Raw genomic sequence first — 24,450 nt, 5'->3', positions numbered from 1 at the left:
CGACACGGATGACGGCGTGAAACCCTGACGGGAGGCATTCGCTTTGATCCAGACTGATATGAAATATCCAAGACATTGATATTTAGGGAAAGGTTGGTGCTCCGTTACGTCTATTTGGGTTCTTCAGCTAAGGACACAGAATGGCACAAGTAAAACAGTTTTTCATCATTTTTGATCATCGCATATACAGCGTTATGAAACATGCACGCCCCAGGAAAAGAGTTACCAACTGTACTAGTCAAATATTAAGGGTCTGAATAGATGAAAGCCTTTAGGTAGTCAGATGAAAGATTTAGGTGAAGTGTTGCTGTTTAATTTAAGTGAAAACTTGAAACGCGACTGAAAGGAAGATAAACAGAGGTACGAACGCATCCATTTCCTCTCTGCTCGCGCCCGGAGGCGTTGACATGTCGAACCGATGGAGAGGGAGGAAGAGGGAGACGGAGGAGAGCGAACGGAAAGACAGACGAGGAGGCCGAGGTGGAAAGGAAAAAGATGAAAGGAGGCGAGACGGAGAGATGGGGATTCAGGCAGATGGGTGATATTAAAGTGAGGCAAATATGAAACGGGAGAGAACGACGGAGCGCCACGAACAAGAGAATAAACGCTGTTAGGAGAAGGAGAGGAAATATGATTGAGTGGAATGAGGAGGAAGAATGGAAAGGAGATGAGGAGATGAGGACGTGATGACAGTAGGAAACATCATTAAATGAAAGGGAAAGAAACAGGAGAGAAAGAGAACAGCAGGTGGCATTCTCTCTACTCTCCACCAGGGGGCGACTCCTCTGGTTGTATAGAAGTCTATGCTTCATGTGTTAAAGCTGCATTCTCTCTACTCTCCACCAGGGGGCGACTCCTCTGGTTGTATAGAAGTCTATGCTTCATGTGTTAAAGCTGCATTCTCTCTCCTGACCACCAGGGGGCGACTCCTCTGGTTGTATAGAAGTCTATGCTTCATGTGTTAAAGCTGCATTCTCTCTACTGACCACCAGGGGGCGACTCCTCTGGTTGTATAGAAGTCTATGCTTCATGTGTTAAAGCTGCATTCTCTCTCCTGACCACCAGGGGGCGACTCCTCTGGTTATATAGAAGTCTATGCTTCATGTTTTAAAGCTGCATTCTCTCTCCTGACCACCAGGGGGGGGGACTCCTCTGGTTGTATAGAAGTCTATATAAATGACTACTTATCTTGATTTATTCCCTCAGTAAACATTGTAAACATTAGTTTTTGGTCTCAATCTCTAGTTTCAAGTCTTCTTCAATACAACATGATGTTCATTTAGTAAATTATGGTCATTTAGAGTCAAACAGACCATGAAGCAGGGTATGCTTTAGGGCGGGGCTACACAGTGATTGACAGGTCAACACCAGAGTCTCTCCTCACCACACATGTGGTAACAAATGTTCGATGTCTACGTCTCGATGTCTACGTCTCGATGTCTACGTCTCGATGTCTACGTCTCGATGTCTACGTCACGATGTCTACGTCACGATGTCTACGTCACGATGTCTACGTCTCGATGTCTACGTCACGATGTCTACGTCTCGCTGTCTACGTCTCGATGTCTACGTCACGATGTCTACGTCTCGATGTCTACGTCTCGATGTCTACGTCACGATGTCTACGTCTCGATGTCTACGTCACGATGTCTACGTCTCGATGTCTACGTCACGATGTCTACGTCACGATGTCTACGTCTCGATGTCTACGTCTCGATGTCTACGTCTCGATGTCTACGTCTCGATGTCTACGTCACGATGTCTACGTCTCGATGTCTACGTCTCGATGTCTACGTCACGATGTCTACGTCTCGATGTCTACGTCACGATGTCTACGTCACGATGTCTACGTCACGATGTCTACGTCACGATGACTACGTCACGATGTCTACGTCTCGATGTCTACGTCACGATGTCTACGTCTCGATGTCTACGTCTCGATGTCTACGTCTCGATGTCTACTTCTCGATGTCTACGTCACGATGTCTACGTCTCGATGTCTACGTCTCGATGTCTACGTCTCGATGTCTACGTCTCGATGTCTACGTCTCGATGACTACGTCTCGATGTCTACGTCTCGATGTCTACGTCTATGGATGAACGAGATATTGACAAACGAGAAGGAGGGAAGTGAACTTCGGGAGAGTTGAGGAACAGAAAGGCAGCAGCCGAAAAAGGAGATAGATCGGTTGATTAGTGCCGGTTGTACGTGTGAACCTCTGTTCTCCCCTGTGCCCCACCCCCAAAAAAAACATCCGACAGCACCTCACCTCACACCACTTAACACACACACACACACACACACACATGCAACAAGAGCTGCAAAGTGGAGGCTTTTAAAATATTCATCCACTACCGGCTCTTTAAAACTCGCGTTCATTACCGGGGCACCCTGAAAGACACAACCCGGGGATGTAGCTGCACGGCGAAGTGACAAGGACTCGGTGTTCAGACCAGGCCGGCCACGCCGAGCAGACAAGCGAGAGGAAGAGGGACTAATGGGATGCAGGGAAGAGAGTGATGGAGAGAACAAACTAAGATGGAGAGAGAACAGCGAGGGGAAAAACACAGAAATCCGTGGGGACGGATTCAAACAAAGAAGGAGACGAGACAGGGGGAAGAGGGACGAGATGAAGGGAGGACAGAAGCCGTTGTCATCTTTTATTTAGTTGGTTAAGGTTCTTCTGTGCGCGTGTCCTCCCACACGCGGCGACGCCGTGTTGTCTTGGAGACGACAATAGAGGCGGGTTGCGTAAAAAAAAAGAAAAGGAAAGGAAATCGAGTCCGACGTGTTGAACTTTTCACTAAATGGGTCAGTTTTGCTTCAACTCTCGGAGAATCCTGCCATGCAGATGGTTTGAGGTGAAGGATTTTAAGAAATCCTTTCCGCGGGTACGTGGGAAGCTTTTTGTGCCGCGGGGCGATCGAGCTAATGAGATCGCTGACTGGCGGTTGGCAAGCTTTTGACTGACTGGTATGTTTCCAGCCAAGCCCGGTCACGGCAAATTTCTTAAGGCATTCTGGGATGTCATTTCACGTTATTAAGTCTGTACTACAATCAGGTAGCGACCTCCGGGTATGAAAAAAGGACTTAGTCTGCATTCTTTCTAATAGAAGTCTATGCTTCATGCGTTAAAGCTGCATTCTCTCTCCTGACCACCAGGGGGCGACTCCTCTGGTTGTATAGAAGTCTATGCTTCATGCGTTAAAGCTGCATTATCTCTCCTGACCACCAGGGGGCGACTCCTCTGGTTGTATAGCAGTCTATGCTTCATGCGTTAAAGCTGCATTCTCTCTCCTGACCACCAGGGGGCGACTCCTCTGGTTGTATAGCAGTCTATGCTTCATGCGTTAAAGCTGCATTATCTCTCCTGACCACCAGGGGGCGACTCCTCTGGTTGTATAGCAGTCTATGCTTCATGCGTTAAAGCTGCATTATCTCTCCTGACCACCAGGGGGCGACTCCTCTGGTTGTATAGCAGTCTATGCTTCATGCGTTAAAGCTGCATTATCTCTCCTGACCACCAGGGGGCGACTCCTCTGGTTGTATAGCAGTCTATGCTTCATGCGTTAAAGCTGCATTCTCTCTCCTGACCACCAGGGGGCGACTCCTCTGGTTGTATAGAAGTCTATGCTTCATGCGTTAAAGCTGCATTCTCTCTACTGACCACCAGGGGGCGACTCCTCTGGTTGTATAGAAGTCTATGCTTCATGTGTTAAAGCTGCATTCTCTCTCCTGACCACCAGGGGGCGACTCCTCTGGTTGTATAGAAGTCCCAAATAAATGACTCTACTTCTCTTGATTTATTGATTTATTTTAGATAACTGCACAAGTCTTCATATACAAAGCTGTTTGCAGGTGGGAACCATTGATTCAACCCATTCATGCAGGTGTGGAACCAGGAAACAAGTAATGCCCCCCCCCCCCCCCCCCCCCCCCAATGGAAAGCCTTTCAAATATATTGATTACCAGTCACTTCAGTCTCATTATGATACTGTTAGCCCTCTAAAGGGTGTTACCAGAGCTGATGGATGGAACTATCGAGCCGGGGGTGAATAAAAATGTCTAGCAACACACCCAGGTTGTTTTTTTATTCAAGCCGGAGCCTGAAGGTTCAGCGGGAGTGTGTCTTGGTATGTTCGAGGGTCTTTTCCTGCCATTGTGTTCCTGGAGTTCCTCCGGCGGCGGGACATTGTGGAGAAAGGCCGGTGGGGGGGGGGGGGGGGGGGGGGGGGGGGGGTTGAGTAACGGCCGTGTTGTCGGTCAGACCTGCAGGGGAGACGCTCGGCTCGCTTCTATTCATTTTCTTTTTCTTTTTTACGTATCTTTGTTCTATTCAAGTTTTGGTGCTTTTTCGACTTCAACCTTTTAAAAAAACGACCTTTTTTTTTTTTTTTTTTTTTAGGTTTCTGCTCGAATTAACATACCCAAACTAAAAAATTATGATTGTGATATTTTAATCATTCTTTTAGTTGGTGTTTAAGTTTACGTTGTGTTGAAATGGCCTGCTAATTCTTGTAGCCCAATTTCTGTTGTTTAATTTGATGCATAACATCAATACATTTGCTAATGTTTATTGTAATGTTTTACACAATTTAACCATAATGTGTACATTTCACGGTTTTTAAAAGGTTTTAAGCTCATTGTCACCAACTAATAACCACATTACATTCACATGAGTCGGGGCGATGTTGTTCATATTAAATATATCTAAGAGAAGACGCGAGTACGTTGAGAATGCACTAAATGTTTAGCCCCATCTAGGCCACCGTTTCAGGTCTTCTGCCACTATACATATTCTTAAATGACTCAAACGCACCAAACTGACGGATAACCGCCGACGATCGGTCCGCCTTCATGTGCCGACTCTCTTTCTCCTTCTTCTACCTTGCAACACGCCGTATAAATAGACTTTAAAGACGGTGTACAAGCCAGGTGAGCATTAGAGCCGCTTCGGTGAGACAAAGTGATGAGTCAGGCAAATTAGACGTGGATTTTGCAGGAAAAAGGTAAATTGTGTGGATCTGCGCGCTCACCGTGTGTATTTATATGCTTCCCTTTCTCTGTAAAGACGGCACGGCGGACGTCACGGTGAAGCAGGGCCCGTTCAGCCTGGACGACCCCAAGGATTACAGCGTGGATGTGCGCATCGGTGACGGAGGGCGGCCCGTCCAGACCAGCGTCACCAAGCTGTCAATCAAGGTCTGTGTGTGTGTGTGTGTGTGTGTGTGTGTGTTTTTTGTACAGGCTGTTCTCATTCACCGGTCGTATTTATACCCCGGTGTTATAACCCTGGTGATACTGGAGTGGAGACGTGAAGGAAGTCAAAGACGACCTCGTCCAAAGGTTCTGTGTTTGAACCAAAGGTCAACTTATTTGACCTCAGTTTGTCACACGACCTCCGTGTTTACGTTACACAACAAACCGCCGACGGATCCCAAATGTGATCCTAAACCTAACCGTGTAGTTAGCCCAAAGGCAGAAAGTCCAATCGTTACATTCGGGCTGAATTAATTAATTGGTTGGTCACCTGGATTCTTTAATTGCTGTTGATGCGTAATGAGCATTATAACAGAAATGTGTGTGTGTGTGGGGGTGGTTTAATGACGGTGTGTGTGTGTAGGTGGTTTACTGACGTGTGTGTGTGTGTGTGTGTGTGTGGGGGTGGTTTACTGACAGTGTGTGTGTGTGGTTTACTGACGGTGTGTGTGTGTGTGTGTGTGTGTGAGTGGTTTACTGACGGTGTGTGTGTGTGGTTTAAATGACAGTGTGTGTGTGTGTGTGTGTGTGTGTGGGGGTGGTTTAATGACGGTGTGTGTGTGTAGGTGGTTTACTGACGTGTGTGTGTGTGGTTTAAATGACAGTGTGTGTGTGTGTGTGTGAGTGGTTTACTGACGGTGTGTGTGTGTGGTTTAAATGACAGTGTGTGTGTGTGTGTGTGTGTGTGAGTGGTTTACTGACGGTGTGTGTGTGTGGTTTAAATGACAGTGTGTGTGTGTGTGTGTGTGTGAGTGGTTTACTGACGGTGTGTATGTGTGGTTTAAATGACAGTGTGTGTGTGTGTGTGTGTGTGTGTGTGTGTGTGTGAGTGGTTTACTGACGGTGTGTATGTGTGGTTTAAATGACAGTGTGTGTGTGTGTGTGTGTGTGTGTGTGTGTGGTTTACTGACGGTGTGTGTGTGTGGTTTAAATGACAGTGTGTGTGTGTGTGAGTGGTTTACTGACGGTGTGTGTGTGTGTGTGTGTGTGTGTGTGAGTGGTTTACTGACAGTGTGTGTGTGTGAGTGGTTTACTGACGGTGTGTGTGTGTGTGTGTGTGTGTGTGAGTGGTTTACTGACAGTGTGTGTGTGTGTGTGTGTGTGTGTGTGTGTGTGTGTGTGTGTGTGTGTGTGTGTGAGTGGTTTACTGACAGTGTGTGTGTGTGTGTGTGTGTGTGAGTGGTTTACTGACAGTGTGTGTGTGTGTGTGTGTGTGTGTGTGTGTGTGTGTGTGTGTGAGTGGTTTACTGACGGTGTGTGTGTGTGTGTGTGTGTGTGTGTGTGTGTGTGTGTGTGTGTGAGTGGTTTACTGACGTTCACCAATGCCGTGACTGACCGAGCGATCGTTTGTTGCAGTCGTGTCGGTGCGACGCCAGGCGGATTCCCACGCAGTGCAAAGCTGGCGCCCGGAGGATGGGAGTGAGCGTCCATGCCCTGATCGCCATCCTGCTCTGCATCCTGACCATCCTGGGTACGTTCACGGGCTCTTTACCTCCATTCTCTCTTTCCCCCTTTTTTTTCCTTCTGCACAGCTCTTCTCAGAGATCATCTCTCAGGGTCTCTGCTTTTTTCTAAGAAAACCTTTGTTTCCGGTGTCCATTGTTTCACCTTGAAGGCCGACTCTTAACAATCCTACACATTAAAGGGTTCAACGTGTGTATATGCCCAACTGCATATTAGGAAAAAAAAGTTGTAGAAGTCCTTTTGTCGCACCAAAAAGTGGTGTTGGAAGCTAATATATGGACTTAAGTGATGTCACTAGATAGATGCTACATGAAGCAGAACGCACCTGAATCTTCAAAGGACCTGTGAGTGGTCAAGTTGCATTGTGGGTAATGCAGGGAGACAGATTTTTGACAAGGAATAAGAGAGCTTATACCTCTGGTTCTGCTCTATAAATGTGTCCATCGTGAATATATGAGCGTGACGCTAAACCGCTGCAGTGTGTAGGACTTAGTGACATCTAGTGGTGAGGATCAAGATTGCATCCAACTGAACACCACTCCGCCCACCAGAGAACTACGGTGGCCTTTAGGGAACGTAGTTCTCTGGAGTTAGTGTTGGATTTGTCCCTTCTGGGCTACTGTAGACTAACGGCGGTGCAACATGGCGGACTCTGTGACTCTGACACTAGCCACTGCATTTCTTTTGCATGCTAAATATCTCTTCAGTCCTTTCATACTTGTTTATGTTTGTCACGTCTGTGCATTCGTGCTGCGAAAGTGAAAAAACAACAAAAAACACGTGGATGCAGTTAAACAGCAAAAAAAAAACGTAAACGGTCGTATTTAAACAACTAACATTAAAGCATCCGGCATGAAAAAAATGCTAAAACGTGCAAAAAGTGAGATGATCATATAGCACTTCTTCAATTTTATCCTAAAAAATATCTCCTAATCTCTCGAGTTAGCGAATAGTAGGAAATCTGCTGCAAGTAAACCAATCAAACGCAAAGTGTATCCCAAAACAAGCAGAATAAATAAAAAAATGTGCCACTTCCTTTGTGGCTCTGGGTTTGTTTAGGGTTCAGGAGGGAGGGGGCGCTCCGGGAGTCAGCTTCCTGCCCCCCCCCCCCCCCTCCCCCCCCCTTTAGGAGCCTCCGTGCTATTAGCTCGACGCAGATTACGACTGATTCTTTCTCTTCAAGTAAACATTGCATTTTTCACACGTGCAAATCAGGAGGAAATGATCGCACCAAGCATCGGTAGCTAAAGGGACGGTCGGGGACGGGGAAAAAACGGACGATCGATCCCCCCGAAGTCTCGACGAGACAATCAACTTCGTTGAACCTCACGATGAAGACGGAAGTTTACTTTGAAAAGACCGTCCTCCAGTTTTCTCATAAAAAGACAAAGCCCTATTCTTAATTAAGATGTAACTCTATAGATATATATATCTTTTGATCCAAGTATAAGGAACTCTTTGGATATATTCTTTATATCTGATGCATGGTTGACACGATCGACTGATTCTTCTTATTTACTTGCTTTTAAACATTTACTTTATATCTATTTTTTCCATATGGCCAGATGCATTGCTTGATTTCTTTTATCCTTCCTTACTTTAGAGGATTTATTTCTTGTCAAACTGTAAAAAACTAAATAAAATACTAAGTAGAAAGAAAAGAAAAGACCGTATACGCGCGTTGCTAGAAAATAGAGATATTGAGATATTCGGAGTAACTTTTCCGTAACATATCATTGGAAAATATGAACTCTCACCACACCTGTGATGCATCGTCTCTGAGGAGATTGTAGATGATCCAACGTCTCCAAACACACGTCCACGTCCACTTCGCTTTGCCGTGACTAAGGTTTGTGTTTTGTGGTGGAGCCCCCCCCCCCCTCCTTTTGTTGTTGGTTTATTGAATAATGCAGCGACGGATGTGGAAATCACGCCCTGCAGTCGTGAGCTCAGTATTCTCTTTGATACCTTCGCCCATTGCTCCTTTTTTTTTTCTGGGGGGGGTAAAGACACTCGTCATGTTGGATGAGAGGCGGAGTCAGAAGATAGTCGTCCCAACAAGAGGGGAGCCGGGATGACGAGTGGAAGAAAGAAAAGAAGAAGAAGTTAAAGATAAAAGAGGGATGTAGGCGGAGTGACAGATATATATATATATATATATATATATATATATATATATATATATATATATATATATATGTCTTGACGGAGATAAGGGAGGTGGAGAAGGGGGTGAGACAGGCAGACGGAGGAGGAGAGGCGAGTGAGACGGGCAACGGAGAGAGAGACAGAAAGAGGTTAAAGGAGACAGATGCCGAAAAGAGGAGGATTGCGGGGGGAAGAATGGTCGCGGTAATGAGGAGAGTTTATCAGGTCTTTAGGTGCCGTCTGCTTATCAAACACTCCTCCCATTAACTATTAATACACTCACTATCGCGCCTTTTCCCCCCTCTGTTTCTCTTTCCTTCATCTCTCTCTCTCTTCCTCTGCCTTTCCCCCTCTGGGTCTCTCTCTCTTCCTCTTTCTCTTTATCAAACACCCCCCCAACGCAGGCCAGATTAACTATTTAATGCACTTGTCATTATCTGCCACGGCCCAAAGCGATTTACCGCGCTCCTCGTTTTCACGGACGCACTTTTTTTCTCACAAGAACTCGTGTTTGACACACGGACAGAAACTCTCCTTCGTCTTCCTCTCCTCCTTCTTCCTCTTCCTCTCCTCCTTCTCCTTCTTTTCTCCTTCTCCTCTAAGTCTGGTATCTCCGGAGCTTATTAAACTGCAGAGCATGTGTTGTAAAAGATTAATCTGTTGCTTTCCCAGGCAAACTTAAATTAGTCGCGCTCGCCCCTCGACTAAAAGGCTAACGCCGAGAGAGGAGAGGGGTTCATATCGGGCCGGGGGGGGGGGGGGGCTAATCTAATGTCAGACGTACCCTTCCTTCCCCCCTCAGATGACTCCTCTCCTTCCCCCTCAAACCGCTGACAGCTCTCCTTATTCGTTCCTCTTTTCCTTCCATTCTTTCCTCTCTTCCTCTCCTGCTTCCTTGTCCTCATTACCTCATCTTGGACTTTTTTTTAAGGGCGTTAAAAAAACAACTTTGTGTCGTTAATCCCACTTTTCTTATCTCGTTTCCTAATGAGGACAAGTGCATGGAGATAAAAGAAAAACTATGTTTTTTTAAAACCGGATTTACAGTCTTCAAATAATAAATAACCTTTAAAAAGTCAATATTTGTATGGCTTTATTGACTTTGACCTTTTGATGCTTTACTTTCTTTACTGTTAAGCTTGTAAATGATCGCTGGAGCCCATTAAGTTTTTTGAGGAGATGAGATCACGTCTTTTATTCTCATTAAGATTATTTTAAAGGCGTTTTCTTTTCCTTTTTTTTCTTCCTCTCCGTCACGTTGACTGTTCATGTGGGAAGAAAGTTTCAGAGTCTGTAATCTTCTTCGTCGCCCACGCAGCTTCAAGTCAGGCAAACCGCATGTTGATAAATGTCCGTGCATTGGATGGGGGCTTCTTTCTGAATTATGAGTCAGAAATATGTAGTTATACATTGTAATATATAAGAGTTTTTGAGTCCTTGTGGGCGTCAACAGAGTTATTCGTTAGCATTTAGACATGAAGGATGAACAACAGGAAAATGAAAAAATATAGAATATTCTATGTCGTTTTATTGGTAAAGGTAAGAACACATGTGTGCGCTCCCTTCGTCGAGGTTGAAATGAGTAATAAAGTTTTGGGTTTATTAAATATTTGTGCAACTCGACCCGTTTCCGCACAACACGATTGGTTAAAAACTGAAAATTGAGTAATATATAAACAATTGATTGAAGAAAAAAATATATATATATATAAATATATATATATATATATAAATAATAATGAATGTAGGCTACGTACTAAGTCATGTGACTCATAATTCCTGCAGCTTCTCCGTCACTTCAACTCAACATTTTCTGACGCTTTTATTTTCTTTACAGCTTCCTGTTTCCTGTTTCTTTCTTTCTTTCTTTCTCAATTGTTTATTTCTTCGCCACCTGCAAGATGCAACTTTCCTTCCCTTCTTTCTTCCTCCTTCCACTTCCTCCCGTGTATTGACTGAGTCTCTCTTCCTGCTTCTTCCACCTTCTCTTCTTTCCGTCTCTCCGAGGCTAAAACCACCCGGTGGCTCCTCGTTCGCTCCCCTCGTTCTCTTGTTTCCTAGTTTCCTCGTTAGCGTTCCACTTTCCTCACTTGTTTCTTGCCCCCATTATTTTTTTTCCTCCATTTTCCTGGCCTAATTCTCTCTCTCTCTCTCCGTTTTATTTTTATTTATTAATTCACACTGTTGGTCCAGCAGGACAAACTGTGAATGTTTTCAATTTGCAATAAAAAAAAAAACCTTTTTTTTAAAAATATGATGGGCCTTTACACTCATTTATGTCCAATAAAATGAGCAAATGACGACGTTATACTATATTAAACCACGTTCTGAACATGTTCTCCAACCGCCTTTCAGTCATCGTGATCCTGTTTGTGATGAGGAAACGATACCAGAAGGACTCTCTGGCCAACCTGAAGAACAGCGGAGAGATTCACGAGCAGCTGGTCACCTACGACGAGGAGGGAGGAGGCGAGATGGACACTAACGGGTGAGGAGGAGGACACTTGGTTTCAAATAGGACAATCAACAAAAACTATGATTTTTTATGGCAAATAATAAAACATTTTTTGTCATTATTTTATGTTGCATGCATCTTGATCGTTATTTTTTTTTTAAATGTTATACGTTCCTTACTAAAGTGTCTTTTGATTGCCGCTTTTATTATTTTATATCCTTTTATATTTCGTAGAAGTCTATTAACTCTCCCCATTTGCAATATTAATTTTTTTCTTTGCCTGTATCTGTCGATTTGATGACCCAGTTTGTCAAAAAAAAAAAAAAAAAAATGAAACGATTAAAGTTTAATCTTATCCGGATCTAATCGTATCTACATTTTGAATAGTATTAAAACCCATACACATAATCCCTCTACACCATCCATAATAACTGCACCGTACACACGCCGGCTAAAAGAAGAACAAATTGCAGAAGAGTCAAGAAGGCATGCGCAAAAAATATTGTCATTATATTTCTGTTCTCACACTTTAACATAGAAGGTTTTAACTGTACGTCCTAGTGAATATGATCTGAATATTACATCAGATCATCTGAGGTTGTTCCTCTCTCTCTCTCTCCTCAGCTACGACGTCTCGATCCTCTCCTCCGCTTGCCACGACGGCTCCCTGCTCCGCCACCCGGACCGCCACCCCCACCCGGACCGCCACCCCCACCCGTCTCTCTACGCCATGGTGCAGAAGCCGCCGCCCCCCCACCCCCACCACCACCACGCGCAGCAGCAGCAGCCCACCGCCTGCAAGGGCGACATGGCCGTGATGATCGAGGTGAAGAAGGACGAGGCGGACCACGACAGGGACGGCTTCCCGTACGACACCCTCCACATCTACGGCTACGAGGGCCCCGAGTCCCTAGCCGGGAGCCTCAGCTCTCTGGGGAGCTCCTCCACGGGTTCGAACTTGGATTACGACTTCCTGAACGACTGGGGACCGAGGTTCAGGACCCTGGCCGAGCTGTACGGCGTGGACGCGCCCGACTACTACCATCAATACTGACGGAGGCCAGCTGCTGACGAGCCGTATATGGGATGCCAAAATACACAAACACACATCGAAAAAAAAAAGAGCCATAGAAAACACACACACACACACACATAGCCAAACGTAGGTAGGGCATACACACACACACACTCGCACTCGTAGAACCAGGATTTGACGCCGTCCATTTAGTTTTATTCTGACGACACGGTGCCCTTTTGGCTCCTCCTCCTCCGTCCGTATCGCCAGGACGTGACCGTGTTGTGAAAGTCACCTGAGAAGATCTCAAAGTCCTCGAGTCAGAGTTTATCTTGGGATGATTGGCGGGTTCATTCGAGTCACGGCTTAACGTTAATTCTTAATGTCCGTTTGCGTTCATTTTATGTCTCGAAGCACCATTTTGCATCCCCTTTTTTAAACAAAAGATTGAGTTGGGTATCACGTCTCTTAAAATGTGTTATTTGTACACACCTGTATGCACCGACACACACACACCTACCAATGGTGCATATTTCTTATGTATGCATAATCCACATTTTCAACAATAACAACAACAAAAAATAACAAAATGTAGGTTTTAGTCTTCTTAAATCAAAAATGTACATTAATTCATCATCTTTATATGAGCTCATCTATGTACATCGGCTAATATAAGCTTTCTTTTTTTTATATCAACGGTATATTTATGTCCAACTGGGGATGCAAAATGGTGCATTTGAGAAACAACAACTTTTTTTTAACCATATTATTTTTCTGTCCATATGTCTTTCGCTGCTCTTTCATATCGACGGCCTGTAATCTCTCTCTGAACTTTGATGTTTTATTGTTGTTTTCTTTGGACAAAAGGGCCATAAGCACGGTGAGAACGGGGGTGATTTGATTTGTAAATATAACATATCGCTTCAGGTTTTTTTTTTTTTATTGTTTGAGGTGAAGAACTCGAGCGGCCGCCAGAGCTTTTCACCTCAAAGAGTGTTCGAGGTGTTTGATCTGAAACACTGAAGAGAGAGGCGCCTCCCAGGAAGGTTCAAGGCTGCAACACTCACAACATCGGCTGTTGTCGTTGTTAAAGTTTAGAAAGCTGCACCAAAAGTTCCCGATATTTAGCATTTCCTGCAGTTTATTCAAGGGTGAAAAGCTGAAAACGAACCTGTCCGATATGAACGACGGGTCGTTTTGTGAAGAAAGGAAACGTCTGCCGTTCCCACGGCGACAGCAGGTTCCCAGGTCTCGTTTGACAGAACGTGTCATCACAGTTATTGTTTGCGATGAAAGCCCCAAAATCCTCAGAGGCCCATCCAACGAGAGCCATTCACACCACTCAGGAAGCACCGAGCGGCCGGTCGGGCCGGATCGCTTTAACCTCTGGTCCGTTGGGGCTACCGGCACGTCAGAAACGCCCTCGTCCAAAAATTATCATCTTGAAATATTTGATTGTTTAAATCTGTGAAATGCCCCCAAAAAAATGTCTTGAGATTGAGCCTCAAGATGCCTTTTTGTTTTTTTGCTATAGATATTGTATTCTAGATATTCAATTTGCAAGTAAGCAGAAAAAAAGTCACATTTAAGAAGTTAAGGACTTCTTTTGAGAAGTGACTCATTAGCAAAAATAGTTGAGTAATTATAATCACGGGTGGTTGGCCATTTGAATGACAGATCCCTTTGATTGGGTTATCTCTGATAACGTGGAGGATATGATTCATATATTCCCGTGGACGACGGCTATCGGGGACATTTAAACAATATCTACAGACATGTTGACCTATTGTGTAAAATTAAGGATCTGGAGGTAAATCATAAAGTTAAAAAAAAAGGTCACCGCAACATCGTATGAATCAGTTTAAAGTCCCCATTAGCATTAACGCAGTAATGCGACATTTAAATACATCGTTCTGCTGAAGACACGGCCGCATATCCTCGGGACCGTCCCTTTGTTTTTACAAAAAATATTGAGAGAATACAGTTTATTTATTCTCCTGTTTATTCTGTTTAGTTTGGACTTGAAGTTTGTTTCTTTTAAAGCTGCCGTTTGATAAACGGTGGACACAATAGCTGGAAGCCCTCTCAATGCTTTCCTGTTGGGTTCATATTTGTATTTATAGTCCCTCACTCTCAGTCTCTCTCTCTCTCTCGTTCGCCTCACCGTATCTCCACCACGCCTTCCCTCTCCTCGTCCTCTAATCAGCTAAACCAAACAGTGAAGTCAACTTCCTGTCCTTTGCTCCCGCCCCTTCCTGTCCGGGTTATCTCCGCCGTGGGCCACAACACATTGTGCTCGCTTCCCGTTAGCCTTTTCCTGGGTAAACAACCTCGGAGGGGGAGAAAGGAGCGAGAAGGAGAAACATGGGAGGACAAGGAACCAGGAGGAAAGAGGAGGAGAACAATGGAGGGCAGTGATGAGTTTTACAGCTGAGCAGAAACACTTGAGATGAGTGTGATGAAACGCCCACATCCTGTTTGTGAACGCCGAGCTTTCACAAATCAATAACGATTAGCCACAGTTCAATCTTTAACATTCATAATAGGTAACTCCTCACCTTCTTGGCTCTGAGTGGAAGAAAATCTGAATATCAGCTTCTTTTTTTCCTTCATTTTTTAAAGGTTTGCACTGACAAGCGGACCGAAAAGATTGCTTTTGCAACAACATTTGGTATTCTACATTTCTGCAAACTACGGGAAACGTTGAGTGTTGACTCGTATGAAAAATAAATTTCATAAACAAGCCTGGTACGACGCGGTTAACTTTTGAAACAAACGGTCAAGTTTAGGCAGCAAAACTACTTGTTTAAGGTTAAGATCACGGTTATTGTCAAAATAATAATGTTCCAATGTAGCGAAGCAACGCAACAGTGTAGAGCAACAACGTAACGTGACAACAGTGTAGAGCAACAACGTAACGTGACAACAGTGTAGAGCAACAACGTGACAACGTAACGTGACAACAGTGTAGAGCGACAACGTAACGCAACAGTGTAGAGCAACAACGTGACAACGTAACGTGACAACAGTGTAGAGCGACAACGTAACGCAACAGTGTAGAGCAACAACGTGACAACGTAACGTGACAACAGTGTAGAGCGACAACGTAACGCAACAGTGTAGAGCAACAACGTGACAACGTAACGTGACAACAGTGTAGAGCGACAACGTAACGCAACAGTGTAGAGCAACAACATAACGTGACAACAGTGTAGAACAACAACGTGACAACGTAACGTGACAACAGTGTAGAGCAACAACGTGACAACGTAACGTGACAACAGTGTAGAGCAACAACGTGACAACAGTGTAGAGCGACAACGTAATGCGACAACGTAACGCAACAGTGTAGAGCAACAACATAACGTGACAACAGTGTAGAGCAACAACGTGACAACGTAACGTGACAACAGTGTAGAGCAACAATGTAATGTGACAACGTAATGTGACAACGTAACGCAACAGTGTAGAGCAACAACGTGACAACGTATCGCAACAGTGTAGAGCAACAACGCGACAACCTAACGCAACAGTATAGAGCAACAATGCGACAATGTAATGCAACAGTGTAGAGCAACAACGCAACAATGTAATGCAACAGTGTAGAGCAACAACGTAACGTGACAACAGTGTAGAGCAACAACGTAACGTGACAACAGTGTAGAGCAACAACGTGAAAACGTAACGTGACAACAGTGTAGAGCAACAACATGACAACGTAACGTGACAACAGTGTAGAGCAACAACGTGACAACGTAACGCAACAGTGTAGAGCAACAACGCGACAACGTAACGTGACAACAGTGTAGAGCAACAACGTGACAACGTAACACGACAACGTAATGCGACAACGTAATGCGACAACGTAACGCAACAGTGTAGAGCAACAACGTGACAACGTAACGTGACAACAGTGTAGAGCAACAACGTAACGCGACAACGTAATGCGACAACGTAATGCGACAACGTAGAGCAACAACGTGACAACGTAACGCGACAGTGTAGAGCAACAATGTGACAACCGTAACGTGACAACGTAACTAACGCGACAACGTAACTAACGCGACAACGTAACTAACGCGACAACGTAACTAACGCGACAACGTAACGCGACAACTTAGCGTGACAACTTAGCGTGACAACTTAGCGTGACAACTTAGCGTGACAACTTAGCGCGACAACAGGTCTCCTGTGTTTGTTTGACTCCTTCCTCCTCCACCTCTGCTCTCACCTCCCTCAGAGGACTTTCTCGCTTGATGTTTGATTTCACTTGAATAAAAACATCCAAGAAATAAAAAAGTCCCCATTCAACGTATCCGTGGTTGGCAGAAACGTTCCTGCCGACTGGGCTTTTGTAGAAGAGGACTTAATTATTATTATTTGGTTACTCTTCAGACATTTATTGAACAAACAAAGGCTCACTTTTCTGGCTGCCATGTTGGTTCGGGCCAAAGCATGGAGACTCGGATCGTGAACCTTACTGGAACAAATATTATTCTATTATTTCAGATCTGTCAGCAGCTCGCCAGGAAACAATATTAAAAGGTGTTTTTTTTTTTGCATTCTGGTTTTATGTGTTATCACCATTATCTTTAATTGGGAACAAAAGAATATGTGTTGTTGAAATTGGCAGCCGGTAGCAGACAGAGACGCTCCATTATCTACTTTTCTAACAGCAATAAGTGTTGTGTGTACTTTGGGTGTGAAAAGAAGACATTTGGAGAGGTGTGTGGGTATATTTGACAACAATTTTGGCCAGCAGTGATTTTCCACTTTTTAGTTCTGTTCCAAAACTCTAGGTAAAAAAAAAAAAAAAAACACGTACATGCATGCATCTAAAAGAGTCAGTTCTGGAAAACAATCATTACATGTAATTGTTATCATCGTTATCATTATTGTGCAACTGCAAAATGAGTCATTTAACATGCTGTGTCATTTATTTTTTATTTTATTTTTCAAATGTGTTCAACGGTTTGGATCCAGACGGGGAAAATTAATCTCTCAGGTTGGAATTCAGGCACAAAATAAAAGTCGTTCATCTTTATGTGTATCAAAAATATAAGCTTCACAAAACAGACCTTTTAGGTGATTTTCTGCTTTAATTTCTTATGTGTATCCCACGTGTTATTGAGGACTTTGAGTGAAATGTGTATAGAAAAAAAAGAAGAAACGTGCCTAATGGTGATTTTTCTCCGGCCTCACCTCCTTTATCTGTAGCCTATATTATGTATTACTGTATTTAGAAAACAATATGTTTTTATTGCTGTGAAAAAGTAACAATTTTTTTTTTTCTACATATGAAAGAGTCGTCGTCGAATGGCCGCCTGAGTGAAAACAAATATTTACTGTTTGTGTGTGTGCTTGTGATTGTGCCCATGTACATACACACAAATTAAAAAAAGAGAAACCACATAGAAATACATTGTTGTGTAAATACAGTAAAGGTCTCCCGAGGGAGCGACATGTGCCTTTAATTCATTTATTTTGATGGCGAACACAACGTTTTATATATTGTTTTTATGGTGTATAGCAACTACTTTTTATTACCTGACATTTTTTGTAAGTGTAGAAATAAAAATAAACACTACAATAAGTTTGTTTGTCTTTGTGTGTTTTATTTTGAAGTTCTGCAACGCTTTGGCAAAGAAAACTGTACTTAAAGTTAAATAATAACCGAAAACTCAGTGTTTATGGTCTTTTAAGTCCACGTTTACAGACACACATGATTCAGTTATTATAAAAAGTACTTTCAGGGATTTGGATGTCAAGGTTGGTCGAGAAAAACAATGACATCATGTTTTTTTTGTTTGTTTTTTCTTTACGACAAAGAAGTCCTTAAAAGGAGAAGTTGTTGATAGTAACAGCTATGAATCAGATATATGATTCATAGCAGCTTTTCACCAAGTAGAAATAAAGTTTATATATATAGTGTGTGATTCCATGTGGGGAAGTCCAGCTCGGTTTCTTTGTGTAAAATGATCCAACATGTCAATGTGAGGCTCTGATCTCCTTCAACTTGACCTCTGACATGAGGTCACACGCCAGTCGGAGGATATCCGCTTGTTTTCCGAAGAAAATGTAACGTGCTAATTCACCACAGGTTCAATGCAGTTGTATTATTGCAAATGGGGGGTGGGGGGAAGGTCGGACCTCCATATACGTGATCATATCCATATGAGACATGAGGACATGATGGTACAAGGTCACAGGAGAGAGAGAGAGAGGGGGGGGGGGGGATACCAAAGTGATGTAGGTCTCTGGGACACTTTAAAAGAAAAGTGACATTTGTGAAGTGAGCTTTGCTCAACACAATGTTGTCATGCGAGGAAGCTCAATTCCCACAAAAGGATCCATGTGACCGCTCCTAGAAAAGACTCTTATTTTGAAAAGAGTGTTTGCGTGTTAAAAGTGGAAGATGACCCGTGTTCCGTGTTTCTTCTGTGAAAACGCCCAAAAAATGAGGCGTCACTTTTCATAAGAGTCATGAACCGTGGTGTGAGGATACTTTGTGGTAGAAACACTTTAATCAAGATTATATTTATGAGCATAAAACAGGATTAAGAATTATTTTTGCTGAATGACAGCGATAGTTCATTGGTTGATGCAGTTTTTTTGTCTTGTTTATTGGTCTCTTTTATGTTTATGTTTTCTTTCTTTTTTTTTTACTTTCTGCTGTTTTCTTTTTAATTCTTATATTTGTGTTTAAATGTAACTATAAATAAAAATAAAAGTCTACTGACACCAGGCAAAGAAAAATATGTTTCATGTAATTCTATTTCCTGTTTCTGTGCCACCTCCGGTCCACCCAACTGTAGCTCATTGTTCCAGCAGGTTAGATCCCCTTTAGTGCAATAACACACCACAGAGTACAGAATGTATGAGAGTTGTTTTGAGTCTGCTGGGCTAAAGTTTGCTGGGCTAAAGTCTGCAGGGCTAAAGTCTGCTGGGCTAAAGTCTGCTAGGATAAAGTCTGCTAGGATAAAGTCTGCTGGGCTAAAGTCTGCTGGGCTAAAGTCTGCTAGGATAAAGTATGCAGGGCTAAAGTCTGCAGGGCTAAAGTCTGCTGGGCTAAAGTCTGCAGGGCTAAAGTCTGCAGGGCTAAATTTTGCTAGGCTAAAGTCTGCTGGGCTAAAGTCTGCTGGGCTAAAGTCTGCTGGGCTAAAGTGCAGGGCTAAATTCTGCTAGGCTAAAGTCTGCTGGGCTAAAGTCTACTAGGATAAAGTCTGCAGGGCTAAAGTCTGCAGGGCTAAAGTCTGCAGGGCTAAAGTCTGCTGGGCTAAAGTCTGCTGGGCTAAAGTCTGCTGGGCTAAAGTCTGCTAGGATAAAGTATGCAGGGCTAAAGTCTGCTGGGCTAAAGTCTGCTAGGATAAAGTCTGCTGGGCTAAAGTCTGCTGGGCTAAAGTCTGCTGGGCTAAAGTCTGCTAGGATAAACCCTGCAGGGCTAAAGTCTGCTAGGATAAAGTCTGCTGGGCTAAAGTCTGCAGGGCTAAAGTCTGCTGGGCTAAAGTCTGCTGGGCTAAAGTCTGCTAGGATAAAGTCTGCTGGGCTAAAGTCTGCTGGGCTAAAGTCTGCTAGGATAAAGTCTGCAGGGCTAAAGTCTGCAGGGCTAAAGTCTGCTGGGCTAAAGTCTGCTGGGCTAAAGTCTGCTAGGATAAAGTCTGCTGGGCTAAAGTCTGCTGGGCTAAAGTCTGCTAGGATAAAGTCTGCAGGGCTAAAGTCTGCTAGGATAAAGTCTGCTGGGCTAAAGTCTGCTAGGATAAAGTCTGCTGGGCTAAAGTCTGCTAGGATAAAGTCTGCTGGGCTAAAGTCTGCTGGGCTAAAGTCTGCAGGGCTAAAGTCTGCTAGGATAAAGTCTGCTGGGCTAAAGTCTGCTGGGCTAAAGTCTGCTGGGCTAAAGTCTGCTAGGATAAAGTCTGCTGGGCTAAAGTCTGCTGGGCTAAAGTCTGCTAGGATAAAGTCTGCAGGGCTAAAGTCTGCTAGGATAAAGTCTGCTGGGCTAAAGTCTGCTAGGATAAAGTCTGCTGGGCTAAAGTCTGCAGGGCTAAAGTCTGCTGGGCTAAAGTCTGCTGGGCTAAAGTCTGCTAGGATAAAGTCTGCTGGGCTAAAGTCTGCTGGGCTAAAGTCTGCTAGGATAAAGTCTGCAGGGCTAAAGTCTGCTAGGATAAAGTCTGCTGGGCTAAAGTCTGCTAGGATAAAGTCTGCTGGGCTAAAGTCTGCTGGGATAAAGTCTGCAGGGCTAAAGTCTGCTAGGATAAACCCTGCAGGGCTAAAGTCTGCTAGGATAAAGTCTGCAGGGCTAAAGTCTGCAGGGCTAAAGTCTGCTAGGATAAAGTATGCAGGGCTAAAGTCTGCTGGGCTAAAGTCTGCTAGGATAAAGTCTGCAGGGCTAAATTCTGCTGGGCTAAAGTCTGCTGGGCTAAAGTCTGCAGGGCTAAAGTCTGCTGGGCTAAAGTCTGCTGGGCTAAAGTCTGCTAGGATAAAGTCTGCTGGGCTAAAGTCTGCTGGGCTAAAGTCTGCTAGGATAAAGTCTGCAGGGCTAAAGTCTGCTAGGATAAAGTCTGCTGGGCTAAAGTCTGCTAGGATAAAGTCTGCAGGACTAAATTCTGCTGGGCTAAAGTCTGCTGGGCTAAAGTCTGCAGGGCTAAAGTCTGCTAGGATAAAGTCTGCTGGGCTAAAGTCTGCTGGGCTAAAGTCTGCTGGGCTAAAGTCTGCTAGGATAAACCCTGCAGGGCTAAAGTCTGCTAGGATAAAGTCTGCTGGGCTAAAGTCTGCTAGGATAAAGTCTGCTGGGCTAAAGTCTGCTGGGCTAAAGTCTGCTAGGATAAAGTCTGCAGGGCTAAAGTCTGCTAGGATAAAGTCTGCTGGGCTAAAGTCTGCTAGGATAAAGTCTGCTGGGCTAAAGTCTGCTGGGATAAAGTCTGCAGGGCTAAAGTCTGCTAGGATAAAGTCTGCTGTGCTAAAGTCTGCAGGGCTAAAGTCTGCAGGGCTAAAGTCTGCTAGGATAAAGTCTGCTAGGATAAAGTCTGCAGGGCTAAAGTCTGCAGGGCTAAAGTCTGCTGGGCTAAAGTCTGCAGGGCTAAAGTCTGCTGGGCTAAAGTCTGCAGGGCTAAAGTCTGCTGGGCTAAAGTCTGCTAGGATAACGTCTGCAGGGCTAAAGTCTGCTGGGCTAAAGTCTGCAGGGCTAAAGTCTGCTAGGATAAAGTCTGCTGGGCTAAAGTCTGCTAGGATAAAGTCTGCAGGGCTAAAGTCTGCTGGGCTAAAGTCTGCAGGGCTAAATTCTGCTGGGCTAAAGTCTGCAGGGCTAAAGTCTGCAGGGCTAAATTCTGCTGGGCTAAAGTCTGCAGGGCTAAAGTCTGCTGGGCTAAAGTCTGCAGGGCTAAAGTCTGCTAGGATAAAGTCTAGTCTTTGTGCCTTCTCGTCTCATAGGGTCCATTGGACCTGGCTGTGTCTACAGCTGGTCCTGGCTCCTGGGTCCTGGCCCCTGTCTCCTTGCCCCTGATCAGTTTTTCCTGATCTGATGTGAGGTCAAAGGTCAGGGATGTGTACAGATTGTAAAGCCCGCTGAGGAAAAATTGTAATTTGTGTGAACTTGAAAAACCCCATTTCAAGCTGACTTCCGAGCCCCATCACTTGAACATGGACAGGAGGAGGACTCCATGAGGTCCTTGATGAGGTCCTTGATTTGTTCTCGTATTTCCTTTTATGGCGGCGCCATACAATCAGGAACAGGGAACGTTCCCTGTGAGCTGCACCACATCCTCTCCGTCAGTCATTCGGGCGAAGGAGGAGGAAGATGAGACCGCTGCAGTCAGAGTGAGTGACACTGAGAGGAAAGAGAGAGAGAGACGAGGGGATGGAGAGAGGAATGCCTCCATCTCCGTCTCCCCTCCTCATGCCAACCGACCTCAAACCTCCACATCGGCGTACCGGTGCGGCGCCGGCGGGCAAGACGCTAAACATTGCATTGTGGTCTAAAACTCTCCCCCCCCCCCCCCCCCCCCCCCCCAAAGAAAACACCATGCAGACTATTAAACTGAGGCTGGCTTTATCCTTGAACACGATTACATGGAGACTGCGAATGGATAATCCTTTGAAGCCTCATCAAAGAAAGTCTACATTTCTGAAGCCGGCGAGCGTGTTTACACGGCGAGAGGAGTCGGCACGGCGAGCGGCGAGCAGGACGACCGCCGCCTGTAATCCAGTTAGAGGACGATCTGCGTCTCGTGACGGTGAGCGTGACCGACGGCTCGGAGGAAAGTGAGCGAGCAGCCACGGAGATGTCAGCTTTTGCAATATGTGCACGTTTTTTTTTTTAGGGGGGTATTTGTCCAACCTGGCGTACAGAATGGGCCTTCATAGGGAGTCAAAATCACCTTAAATGTAGTTATTGGATCATTCTGTAGCTTTCATATCACCTGTTTGTATGTTTTAGTGTCGAAATGATATTTTCCCAAACCCTTCTAAAAACATATTCCCACGTGACCCGACATGTACGTTTCTGCATGATGATATTCTACATTAATACGCATCTATACTCATAGTCAGTGTGTATTGCAGTAGCTTGAGGATGAGTTTACACACAACTTCATCTGGAAAGAAAACACATCCAAACTAGCGCTTTCAGTTATTTCAAAATGTAGCATAGCATAGATAGCCGGCGCTAGCGTTGACATGATTCATTGATTAGCTTTCTGCTAACGGCTAACGACGGAGACGGAGTCCACCTTTAAATATCGCTATGAGTACACGCGTCTGCATACGTTCTCAGGGTTAACGTTAGGTTATTAAACTTTTATTTACTTTCACTTTTCTTTTTGGTCGTCAGATGCAAGTTTTAGTTAACTGTGACCGCCGAATGCATGAGGGTGAAATACAGAAAAACAATGCACAAATAGCTTTAAACTTAATTTAAATGTGACAGTGCAGCCATAGAAATTAGATCTTGAGTCACGGATGCATACAATTTTTTAAAAATCTCAATTTAAGGGCCGTTTTAAAAGAAACTTTAAAAAGGAGAGAGTAATTCATATTTTGCACACTAGATGTCACATAAAGAATCTGTCGATGATATCTAATTATAGATTTAAAAAAAAAAACTATTGTTATTGCAGGAGAAGAAACCCTGTTTTCCTCGGGGATGTCTGTGGTGCAACACAAACATCTATACCAACTAAACACTGGGACACACACACACACACACACACACACACACAGGTTCTGGCCTTGTGTATCAGGATTCGGGTCTCTTTGTCTTTCTGTCGGTCTTTAGAGCAGATGTGTTTTTGTCTCCGTCGCAGACGCACAAAGCCGAGAAGGTACGGCGCGTCCAGATTTAGGGGGTTCAGGGTAAGTCGGTTACTCCAACACACACACCCCCCACGCCCCCCACACACACACACACACCCTCCCTGTGTCCATGCCCACATGGGAAACCGGCCCGGTTCTCAATCCCGGTCTGGAACTCTGCAGTCAACCATCACAAGAGCTGAGCTGAGCTGCATCAAACACACACACTGACGCACACTGACAAACACAATCTGAGCTCAGAGCGAGCTGCTGGCGGCCGTGGACGCCTCACGAGGAGGTGCAGCGCCTCACGAGGAGGTGCAGCGCCTCGCGAGGAGGTGCAGCGCCTCGCGAGGAGGTGCAGCGTGCAGCGCCTCACGAGGAGGTGCAGCACCTCGCGAGGAGGTGCAGCATGCAGCTCAGCTGAAAGGCGAACGCACACACGAAGGGTGATTTGAACAATGGCCGACGTCCATGTGTGTGAACGGTAAGGAGAGGATATCCCCTTTCCTCCTCCCCTCATCCTCTTGGTGTTCACGCTGTCTCAGGGGTCAAAGGCCTGATTTAGTTTGACCCGCCCAGCTTCTTCTCACTCTCTTTATTAAAACCTCTTTATTAAACCTTGTGACTTAATGCTGACATAAATGTTGACGTTCAATGTGTCCGTGGTTTGCAGAAATGTAAGATGGCGACATTCTCTTCCAGGCGACTCTGCAGAGTAGGTCAAATGTTCACGTCCAGTGAAAAGAGTCTTGGACTTTCTATTAATGTCCAAATAATGCACAAAAATCTATATAAATATATATATATATGTATATATAT

General features: G+C 44.6%; 1 protein-coding gene across 1 annotated transcript in view; it reads left to right on the top strand.

Moving 5' to 3' along the window:
* The window catches only part of cdh5 (cadherin 5), a 33,766-nt gene extending 18,481 nt beyond the window's left edge, over positions 1–15,285 (top strand). The window contains exons 12-15 of the mRNA XM_034551582.1: positions 5,073–5,203; positions 6,617–6,731; positions 11,228–11,360; positions 11,952–15,285. Of these exons, the coding sequence (XP_034407473.1) occupies positions 5,073–5,203; positions 6,617–6,731; positions 11,228–11,360; positions 11,952–12,381 (809 nt within the window). The 3' untranslated portion in view covers positions 12,382–15,285. The remainder of the gene's footprint in view (positions 1–5,072; positions 5,204–6,616; positions 6,732–11,227; positions 11,361–11,951) is intronic.
* The last annotated feature ends 9,165 nt before the right edge of the window (positions 15,286–24,450 follow it).

The sequence above is a fragment of the Cyclopterus lumpus genome, chromosome 15 (genome assembly GCF_009769545.1).
Source record: "Cyclopterus lumpus isolate fCycLum1 chromosome 15, fCycLum1.pri, whole genome shotgun sequence".
In the NCBI taxonomy this organism is placed as follows: Eukaryota; Metazoa; Chordata; class Actinopteri; order Perciformes; family Cyclopteridae; genus Cyclopterus; species Cyclopterus lumpus.
The sequence above is the reverse complement of the archived record's forward strand: the minus strand, read 5'-3'. Positions and strand labels throughout refer to the sequence as shown.